The sequence below is a fragment of the Branchiostoma floridae genome, chromosome 5 (genome assembly GCF_000003815.2).
Source record: "Branchiostoma floridae strain S238N-H82 chromosome 5, Bfl_VNyyK, whole genome shotgun sequence".
In the NCBI taxonomy this organism is placed as follows: Eukaryota; Metazoa; Chordata; class Leptocardii; order Amphioxiformes; family Branchiostomatidae; genus Branchiostoma; species Branchiostoma floridae.
The window spans coordinates 2,995,574-3,007,340 of record NC_049983.1 but is presented as its reverse complement, the minus strand read 5'-3'; the positions used below and the strand labels follow the sequence as shown (position 1 = coordinate 3,007,340).

At 37.6% G+C, this 11,767-nt stretch overlaps 1 protein-coding gene across 1 annotated transcript in view; it reads left to right on the top strand.

Annotated features, from left to right (window-relative positions):
- The first annotated feature begins 1,066 nt into the window (after positions 1 to 1,066).
- Positions 1,067 to 11,767, top strand: part of LOC118416646 — a 19,598-nt gene continuing 8,897 nt past the window's right edge. Inside the window, exons 1-4 of the mRNA XM_035821815.1 lie at positions 1,067 to 1,211; positions 1,389 to 1,707; positions 2,538 to 2,644; positions 3,054 to 3,131. Coding sequence (XP_035677708.1) covers positions 1,404 to 1,707; positions 2,538 to 2,644; positions 3,054 to 3,131 — 489 coding nt within the window. The 5' untranslated portion in view covers positions 1,067 to 1,211; positions 1,389 to 1,403. The remainder of the gene's footprint in view (positions 1,212 to 1,388; positions 1,708 to 2,537; positions 2,645 to 3,053; positions 3,132 to 11,767) is intronic.

Genomic DNA, 11,767 nt, shown 5'->3' with positions numbered 1-11,767 from the left:
ATTAACTACCGTAGATTCCACTTGATATACTATTGTAGTAACTAAAATTGTTGTTATCTAATAGGGGTGGGTACCGGTACGGCGTACCGGTACAAAACCGGTTTTTCTTATTGGACCGGTCCAGAAAAACCGGACCTGAAAAAATTCGGTGGACCGGATGTTGGATCTTTTGGAAAATGAACAGATTATATGGACAGGTATTCACGGGTCTGACTAAATACCGCAAACCAGCGCAAACCAGCGCAAACGGATATTCACACGTTTTGGGGCTTACCGGTCAAAGAAAATAACAAGAGCGAAGTAGAGTAGCGTCTATAATCATTTCTACCAAGTTTTCTGTCAAGTTCCAGAGGAAGTTAGCCTTGCAGGACTTTAAAACACAGGTGCGAGTTGAATACTCCACAAAACTGATTTGTAGTGAAATGGACCATTGTTTTCAGTATCGTCCATTCACAAGTTCTCACATACTGAATCAGGTCCACGGTTAGGTCCGGACCTGATCCTCTGGACCTGAACCGGACCTAGACCTGAATTTTCTGTACCGGTAACCACCGCTAGTTGTAGTATAGTGTGTAACATGTTATGTGTAGCACTAGACATTTCCACACAGACATTGTCACCGATACAATTAGCGTTATGATCGTTGCGCAATGAATCATACCTTCCTTCTTAGTAATCTTACATTGACCTACACAGTACTGATATGATGTTACTCCTATGCCCTCTAAAATCTTTATGATAATTTGACTGTAGACAAATCTGCGCCTTAAAGGCGTTATAACTGGTACATAAAAGGGGGACGAAGGACTAGTCCAGAGTTCAAAACTGGCGCTAAAAACATTCTCATGATGCAATATGGGGTCAAAGGTCGTTAGAAGATGCTACTATTTGCAAGGGACGATATTTGGCTGTTTTAAAAGATTACTATGTAGTTAAGATTTTTAGAGCATAATAGCTAAATTTCGTAACTTAATTGTTATCTAGTTAATATTTAGCTTTTATATGGTATCAATTGTGGTATTTGCACTAAAAAAATAAATTAATTAATTTCATTGACCCCCACAAACATTCACTTGTTGACATCTTCCAGTAAGCAAAGCAACAAAATGGCGGACTTTGAAGAAAAACTAGAAATTCCAACTTCTTTAGATTAATTTTCGACAAATGTAACCTTAACTGGGCACTTTTTACTGCAGTTTCTACAACAGCAAGTATGAATGTTAATTTTTCTTTCGAGTTACGGTTGTTAAGTGTTTCAAAACCAGCTGTATGTACTCGTAAACAAACTTGTTTCACGAGCGAGAGTTGTTGACTTTGATTGTTGAGTGCTATTTGTGCATCTGCGTGAAGAAACAACAGCGACGTTCTTGTTGCGTGTTTCCCTTCAGGCAAACTGTGCAAACATGAGCTCCAGTTCTCACACCACCAACCCGGCCGCCAACGGTCACATACCGAACGGTGGTGGGGCTCCGAACGGGACGTCCGGGCCTCGCGCTGGGGGAAGGAAGAGACTCTTCGCGAAGAAGAAACTTGAGAGGCTCGCTCTGAGGAGGGAGAGACACAAGCGAATGAGTAAGATGGAGATTCTGAAGGAGAAAGTCGCGGATAAGCTGAAGTTGTTCCTGATCTTTGCCCTGCCCGTGGTTCTGATGGGGTTTATCCTGCTGGTGTTGATCGGAATCTACGTCGTCAGGCCTTACAACCAAGGTAAACACATTCTGGTTAAAACTGAGAACAGAACCTTGGTAGAACACAGTTATAACCTCCTTGTACAATTGTTGCACTATATATAAAAGATTGATTGATTGATTCATAAGACTAAAAACGGATTTGTTTTTGTTTGTATAATTTGTATACCCAGTAGACACACGGTTTGTATTGAACTTGAAGAGTACATGCTGCATATCCGGATCCAGACAGATAAAATATCCGGACAGATAAAATTTGAACCCTTAGGCTACACTTTTCGATAAGTGTGGTGGGATCTTTAACGTGCTCAAGGTGACGTTCTCCTCAAACCCAGGGCCTATATTTAACATCCTATCCGAGGAACGGCCCTAACTCAACCTCTAGGTACTCATTTTCACCTGAGTGAAGTTTGGAAATTGGTGCAAAGTGCCTTTTCCAATTGCTCAACATCAGGGCATATCAAGAGACTTGAATTCAGGACCTCTAGGCTTTGAGCCAAACACCCTACCATTACCCTACAGTGTACATTTGATCACGCATTTGATTTATCCTGTACTAATGTTTGATTGAATGTTTATACAGTTTAAGAGTGACTGAGTGCAACCAAGAGAAGCCATGCAACAGTCACCATGGCAGTACTAGTAAAATAATACTAAATTCTGATGTAATTGTTGTTGTTGACAATGCCAATTCGACTTGCCATGTCACTTCCTAAAAATCTCACCCGAGTATGCTTTAGTCAGCTATTAGATGATCCCTGACATATCCAAAAGGTATACATGTACCGATGATGTACGACAGCCGTGTGTAGATTCATGCTCAATCAACTTCTTCCTACTCCTCACCAGGTCAACAGTTTGTGCAGTCCAGATGTCAGACCGTCACCACCCACTACCTGAACCAGGGGAGCTGCAGCAGCCACACAGATGTGTTCCAGCCGTGTCTACAGGTTTATGTAAGGAGTCTTTTTTTTTGTTATCAGCTAGTACCCGGTAGTAGAGCATCAAGCGTCGTCTGGTCACCCTAAAAAAGCAAAACTTGATTTGCATATGAGTAACATTTGCATACAGTTCTTATTGTAATAATGTATTTTGTTTGTAATTGTCTGAAAATCAGTGTAATGTTAGCTAAAATGAAAACTGGCAGTTTTAGTCCCTAAAATTCCCCTTTCCCTGCACATCAGCCACCCTTCCCACATTTTGGCACAATGCCGGACATAGTGTTTCTGAGAGATGTCCTTGGCTTTGTCATTGTAAGATGCCCCCTATGCTGTGAAAAATTCCTGGTGAAAACCATGGTAGTGAATAAGCAATAATGCAGTTATTATAAGTGACTCCTATTAAAATAGTCTTCTCTGTTCTCAGGTTCACCACACAGCAGCTAACACAGACATCCCTGTGGTTCTGATGGAGAATGAACAGGCTCTGATGTACTGTGAACAGGTGAGGCTATAATCTTATCGTGTGTGTGTTTGTGTGTGTGTCTATCAAGAATTGGTCTGACCAGCCACAGTCGAACTCATGCCGACAGCTAACAGTGCCGTCAACTTTGGCACTGTCGGACTGCCCTAAGCACCCTAACTAAGCAATGTGTGAGTATATGTGTGTGTATGTGTGTGATTCTCTGCGTTTCTGTAGTCTTTTTCATTTGGCCTTCATCTTTTCTTCTCAGTACAATAAAGATGTTATCAGTCTAATTTTTTAGACATTTTCAATTAGATATTAAATGCAGATATTGTTACTACACCATCATAAGTGCTTACTATAAATTTGATGGGGACAGACCTGTGCAAATGTCGAGTTGAAACACTGTCTGGTGTAATGTTTGCACTGGTACTGTGTAAAGTGAAACTACCTCGCTAAAGCCACAAGGTCAGACAGGGCAGAATGTCTAAGTAGAAATCAGAGAGATGCTGAGAGAGTACTACTGATAACAGTAAGGGGACCCCCAAGTTTGGATGTCATTCTGCAAATATTGACCTACTGGGTTTCACTAGGATCATGTAACAGTCATACCAATAATACAATCTAGTGCAGGGATCGAAATTCATCCTTGGGAATATAAATGCAGAAATATTCAAATCAAGGTGGTTTTATTTTTGCTATACCAAGCACAAATTGAACACAAAACCCATCATTATTACCTCCATGAAATATTATATTTTACTAAGCATACGTGTGTCTGTCTGTGAACAAGATAACTCAAGAATGGCTGGATGGATTGGTTTCATATACTTGGTGTGTTGTTGGGTGTGAGGAAAGCTGGAAATGGTTAGATTTTGTGCCCCCTAGTGCCTTCTTTTGGTACTGCAGTGGTGATTGGGGTGATAGATAGCTCTTGCGCTCGGGAAGAGGTGACATGAGTTTGGGCCTCCTAGCGGCTAGGTTTAGAATTCCTTGGGCATTATTGTAAACAAAATCTGAAGAGGATTACTCAAGATAGGAATAATGGATTTTCATTATTTTTTTTACCATGCCAGCAATGTATAAAATAAGCAGATTGACAGCAAAACGTTGTTACAAACCTCAGCGGTCTATCTTCAGAACTTGGATCTGAAATTCTATAGCTAGCTTATGCACCCAGTATTATTTCAAGCCCAGTAGTGCGTAATTCTATACTATATTTTTGTTAGTTCTGTTAGTAGAGATTAACCATATCATAGAGGATCAGTAACATGTGTGATCAAATAGGATTAGGATGTGTTTATTTTACTTGATCCTATTCCAGTAGTAGAACCCTAAAATAACTCATTTTTGGAGTAAACAATGAAAAAAGCATTGATGGGGTTCTGTGGTCATATGTCAAATGCACCTATGTCCCAACTTTCAGGTCATTTAGTTTTAATACAAGGGCATAGGAGGCAAAAATAGACATTTTTAGTCAAAAATGGCCAAAAACCTAAAATAACTCATTTTTGAAGTAATCTACGAAGAAAGTTTTGATGGTTTTCTATGCTCATATGTCCAATGCACCTCTGTACCAAATTTCAGGTCATTAGCTTGTAATACCAGGGCACAGGGACCCAAAATATACATATTTTGTCTAAAAATGACCAAAAACCCTAAATATCATAAATTCTAAGGCCTCTATCAAAAAAGTGAAAAAAACGTCTGGGGGTATTTGCTATCTCTACCTCCATGCCAAATTTCAGCTCCTTTGGCCAAAAAATGAAAAAGTAGAAGGGATTGGAAGATTTGACAGGAGAAGAAGAGACAAAGGAAAAACTAGAAAGGCCGACATTTGCTTAGGAGCAAATACAGCATATTGCAATCCATCTTCAGCCTTGAAAAATCCCAAAATTCAACAATTTGAAGTAATGTTTGCTCAAAGGGAAAATGAAGTACTGTGGGCACTTGTCCTACACACCTTCATGCCGAGTTTTTGGTCATTTGGTTTCATCACAAGGGCATATATGCCAAAAATATGCATTTTTAGACAAAAATGGCTAAAAAACCCAAAATAACTCATTTTATAAGTGCTCTATGAAGAAAGTGTTGATGGGGTCCTGTTGTCATATGTCCAATCGGCTGTTTCACAATTGAGTGTACCAAACAGGGGTCACTGAGGTTGAAAAATGAACTTTAATATATTTCAAAATTGATGTTGGCAATTGAAAGGTACATACTTGGGGCTCAATATCCTAAAAGATCTCTGCACAACACCTCTCGGTTACTATAATACAGGTCTTTCTTTAATGGATCACTATGGGGGTACGGACGGGACAACTGTAAGACTGTATGTAAAGGTATATACAGTACAGCCAGAGGAAGAACTAAAGATAAACACTATTCCATGTTATCTTCCATCACTAGTGTCCACAAGACCAGAAAACTAACTTTGATTTGCAGTAGCACCTTGTTGTGTCATTTTCTGGTCATTTATTGTAAGGCGATGATAACACCTCGCTGTCATTTTATGTGGAAGGAAAGGTCAAATACGAAATTTTTAAATTCAAGCACTTTGGTAGCTAAACTTTGGTAAAATTTCATTCTTTATATACTCCTACATAAGATTCTAGGTTTTATACATTGGCAACACAACAAGGGACTTGATGATTTTATGAATATGATATTATGTGGGGGTACGGACGGGACACAGCCAGACAACAGGCCAAAAAGACTGATACTGCAGGGACTTCTCCAAACATTTTGGAACACATTTATTCACCCAATACCAGTTAATTAAAGCATCTACAAATACTGCAATATTGTCTAAACTAAGAAAAAAGGGAGTTAGACCATTCTTATTAGATCTGATCTGAGAATGCCATTACTGGTAGCATTTTTTCTTTGATGGCGATGCTCCACAGTGAATTTGATGGAATGTACCTGCTCTGTCATGGAATCTGCAATTTCTTGAGCTACTTGCATTTCTTTTCTGCTCTCTTTTGCTACAGCAAGTACCCCTTTCTTCTCAAGGATTTTATTTTGAATAGGAGACTTGACAAGTATCTCGAGAACCTTTGCCTTTCTCCTTGGCATGTCAGGTAGTGCCTATCTTGCCCTTTGCATTTACACTACCTGCACTAGACCACTAGTGGAAGGTGAAGAAAATGGGTTGTCACCATCAACTTAATCAGGAAGAGACTGAGCTGGGCTAGAGGAGAGCACATGGTCTTGGCAAAATGGGATGGTAACTTAAGGGGAATATCATATTTCATCTCATACCAGTCCCAGGCAGTTTATGGGGATTAATGAAAAACCTGTTAAAGAATACGATGATGAATTCATTAGAAACTACTATTTTTATTGAGGAGATTAATTGTTTGTATCTTTTAAGTCTTTAGTATGTGTTATTTTAGCAATTGGAATGTCATTTTCCCCAATATTTTGCTTAAATCTAAAAGTGGGGGTACGGACGGGACAGGTGGGGGTACGGACGGGACAGGGGTACGGACGGGACATTTGAAGTTATACGGTGCTGTATCGGGCAAGGTCTTTATCATAGATTTGGTTTCTATAGTGGTTTGGTATGTAGTCAAAGAGACTTGTAAACTATCACAATCAAAAGCTTGTAGTATTAACTTAATATAGAAATTAAGGGGGGGTACGGACGGGACAAAATTTTTCGGAAAATGACAGCCGATACTTTGATCCTTCGCTGTGACTCAGATGAAAGTAGGAATGATCTCATTCTACTTTTGTTCCTTCACATACATCATATCAAATATTAACATGTCAAATTAACACTTATCACAGCACATTAAAATAATGCTACAGACTTTGAAACCTTGAAGTAAATATTACATTAAAATTGGTAACATGTGGGTGAAAATACAAAATAACCCTGATTGTCAAAAAAAGTCGGAATACCTTCAAAAAATGGTAATAAATCTCTAGTTAACATATCCCTGCATGTACAAAATAAGGAATTTTAAGGTAGCAGCCATGTTTTTGATGTTAGATGCAATGGTTTAATTGCGAAAAAAACTGAATGACCCCTGGTACATGTAACACTAAAAATGGGACATTTTTTAGTAATATTTTTTACGATATTTTCGCCAAATATTGATGGATTTCTCTATTTATTTTTTTGTTGTGTTCCTTGTTACACCAGCTTTTGGGAAATAACAGTCTAGAACAGTAATGTCTTATGTAGACTTTCTTATCAACTGGTAACATGTGGAAAAATAAATGGGTACACTCAATTGTGAAACAGCCGAATGCACCTCTGTACCAAATTTCAGGCCATTTGGTTTACATACAAGGGTATAGGGGCCAAAAATATACATTTTTAGTCAAAAATGACTGAAAACCCCAAAATAACTAATTTTTGAAGTGATCTATGAAGAAAGTGTCGATGAGGTCCTGTGAGCATATGTTCAATGCACCTCTGTACTAAATTTCAGGTCATTAGGTTTTCATACAAGGGCATAGGAGCCAAAAATATACATTTTTAGTCAAAAATGGCCAAAAACCCTAAAATAACTCATTTTTGGAGTAAACAATGAATAAAGCGTTGATGGGGCTCTGTGGTCATATGCCAAACGCACCTATGTACCAAATTTCAGGTCTTTTGGTTTTAATACAAGGGCATAGGAGCCATAAATATACATTTTTAGTCAAAAATGGCAAAAAAACCTAAAATAACTAATTTTTGAAGTGATCTATGAAGAAGGTGTTAATGGTTTTCTGTGCTCATATGTCCAATGCAACTCTGTACCAATTTTCAGGTCATTAGCTTGTAATACCAGGGCACAGGGGCCCAAAATATACATATTTTGTCTAAAAATGACCAAAAACCCTAAATATCATAAATTCTAAGGCCTCTATCAAGAAAGTGAAAAAAAACGCCTGGGGGTATTTGCTATTTCTACCACCCTGCCAAATTTCAGCTCATTTGGCCCCAAAATGAAAAAGTAGAATCCATTTGAAGATTTGACAGGAGAAGAAACAAAGGAAAAGCAATATATTGCAATCCCATACTATGTATGGATTGCAATATAACTAGAAAGGCCGACATTTGCTTAGGAGCAAATACAGCATATTGCAATCCATCTTCATATGCATGCCAATCCCAAATTTAACAATTTTTGATTGATGTACACCATAGGTGTGAATAGAGCCCTGTGGCTACATAACATACGCACCTTCATACCAAATTTCAGACCATTTGGTTTTCATACATAGGTACAGCAGCCAAAACTTAACATTTTTAGTCCGTAAATGGCAAAAAATCCCCAAATTCAACAATTTAAAGTATTGTATCCCCAAAGTGAAAATGAAGTACTGTGGGCACTTGCCCGACACACTTTCATGCCGAATTCCAGGTCATTAGGTTTTCATACAAGGGTATAGGAGCCAAAAGTATACATTTTTTGTCAAAAATAGCCGAAAATCCCAAAATACCTCATTTTTAAAGTGATCTATAAAGAAAGTGTTGATTGGACCCTGTGCTCATATGTCCAATGCACCTATGTACCAAATTTCAGGTCATTAGGTTTTCATATAAGGGCATAGGAGCCAAAAATATACATTTTTTTGTCAAAAATGGCCAAAAAACCCAAAATAACTCATTTTTAAAGTGATCTATGTAGAAAGTGTTGATGGAGCCCTGTGCTCATATATCCAATGCACCTATATACCAAATTTCAGTTCATTTAGCCTTCATACAAGGCCATAGGAGCCATAAATATACATTTTTAGTCAAAAATAGCCGAAAAACCCAAAATACCTCATTTTTAAAGTGATCTATAAAGAAAGTGTTGATTGGACCCTGTGCTCATATGTCCAATGCACCTATGTACCAAATTTTAGGTCATTAGGTTTTCATATAAGGGCATAGGAGCCAAAAATATACATTTTTTGTCAAAAATGGCCAAAAAAACCAAAATAACTCATTTTCAAAGTGATCTATGAAGAAAGTGTTGATAGAGCCCTGTGCTCATATATCCAATGCACCTATATACCAAATTTCAGTTCATTTAGCCTTCATACAAGGCCATAGGAGCCTTAAATATACATTTTTAGTCAAAAATGGCCAAAAACCCTAAAATAACTCATTTTTAAAGTGATCTATGAAGAAGTGTTAATGGTTTTCTGTGCTCATATGTCCAATGCACCTCTGTACCAAATTTCAGGTTATTAGCTTGTAATACCAGGGCACAGGGGCCCAAAATATACATATTTTGTCTAAAAATGACCAAAAACCCTAAATATCATAAATTCTAAGGCCTCTATCAAAAAAGTGAAAAAAACGTCTGGGGGTATTTGCTATCTCTACCTCCATGCCAAATTTCAGCTCATTTGGCCAAAAAATGAAAAAGTAGAAGGGATTTGAAGATTTGACAGGAGAAGAGACAAAGGAAAAACTAGAAAGGCCGACATTTGCTTGGGAGCAAATACAGCATATTGCAATCCATCATACAATAATGGACTCTTCCAGAACACCCCTATCTATGCAAAATGGACCAGTCTATGTGGCCCAATTCCCATTTATAGTGCTAAAGCTACCCTAATACCAAATTCCAGATCAGTTGGCTTTCTCATGACACAGGAAGCAAAAATGTACATTTTTTGTCAATAACGGCAAAAAATCGCAAATGTCACAATTTTCAATTGATGTACACCATAGGTGTGAATAGAGCCCTGTGGCCATATACCGTACACACCTTTATACCAAATTTCAGACCATTTGGTTTCCATACATAGGCACAGGAGCCCAAACTTAACATTTTTAGTCTAAAAATGGCAAAAAATCCCCAAATTCAACAATTTAAAGTAATGTATCCACAAAGTGAACATGAAGTACTGTGGGCACATGCCAGACACACCTTCATGCCGAATTTCAGGTCATTAGGTTTCTATACAAGGGCATAGGAGCCAAAAATAAACATTTTTAGTCAAAAATGGCAGAAAACTCCAAAATAGCTCATTTTTTAAGTGGTCAGTGAAGAAAGCGTTGATGGGATCCTGTGCCAATATGTCCAATGCACCTATGTACCAAATTTCAGGTCATTTGAATTCTATACAAGGGCATAGGAGCCAAAAATATACATTTTTAGTCAAAATTGACCAAAAAACCTAAAATAACTATTTTTTAAAAGTAATCTATGAAGAGAGTGTTAATGGTTTCCTGTGCTCATATGTCCAATGCACCTCTGTGCCAAATTTCAGGTCATTAGGTTGTGATACAAGGGCATAGGAGCCAAAAATATACATTTTTAGTCAAAAATGGCCAAAACCCCTAAAATAACTAATTTTTGAAGTGATCTATGAAGAAAGTGTTGATTGTTTCCTGTGCTCATATGTCCAATGCACCTCTGTACCAAATTTCAGGTCATTAGCTTGTAATTCCAGGGCACAGGGGCCCAAAATATACATATTTTGTCTAAAAATGACCAAATACCCTAAATATCATAAATTCTAAGGCCTCTATCAAGAAAGTGAAAAAACGTCTGGGGGTATTTGCTATTTCTACCACCCTGCCAAATTTCAGTTCATTTGATCCAAAAATGAAAAAGTTGAATCCATTTGAAGAATTTGACAGGAGAGACAAAGGAAAAGCAATATATTGCAATCCCATACTGTAGTATGGATTGCAATATAACAATATATTGCAATCCCATACTATGTATGGATTGCAATATAACTAGAAAGGCCGACATTTGCTTAGGAGCAAATACAGCATATTGCAATCCATCTTCATCCTTGAAAAAAAAAACCAAAATTCAACAATTTGAAGTAATGTTTGCTCAAAGGGAAAATGAAGTACTGTGGCCACTTGTCCTGCACACCTTCATGCCGAATTTTAGGTCATTTGGTTTCAATATAAGGGCATAGGAGCCAAAAATATACATTTTTAGTTAAAAATGGCTAAAAGTCCCAAAATAACTCATTTTATAAGTGCTCTATGAAGATTGTGTTGATGGGGTCCTGTTGTCATATGTCCAATTTACCTTTGTACAAAATTTCAGGTCATTTGGTTTACATACAAGGGCATAGAAGCCAAAAATATACATTTTTAGTCAAAAATGACTGAAAACCCGAAAATAACTAATTTTTGAAGTGATCTATGAAGAAAGTGTCAATGGGGTCCCGTGAGCATATGTTCAATGCACCTCTGTACCAAATTTCAGGTCATTTGGTTTCTATACAAGGGCATAGGAGCAATAAATATACATTTTTAGTCAAAAATGGCCAAAAAAACTAAAATAACTTATTTTTGGAGTAAACAATGAAAAAAGCGTTGATGGGGTTCTGTGCTCATATGTGAAACGCACCTATGTACCAACTTTCAGGTCATTTGGTTTCTATACAAGGGCATAGGAGCAAAAAATATACATTTTTAGTCAAAAATGGCCAAAAACCCTAAAGTAACTCATTTTTGGAGTAAACAATGAAAAAAGCATTGATGATGTTCTGTGGCCATATGTCAATGCACCCACAACCCAACTTTCAGGTCCATTTAGTTTTTAATACAAGGGCATAGGACCCAAAAACCAACATTCTTAGTCAAAAATGGCCAAAAACCCAAAAGAAACTCATTTTTTATACTAGCCACTTAAAAAAGAAAGGGTACTTTTTGCCTCCCACGGCCCCGGATTGAAACACCAACCCCCCAACATTTTTTTCCAAAA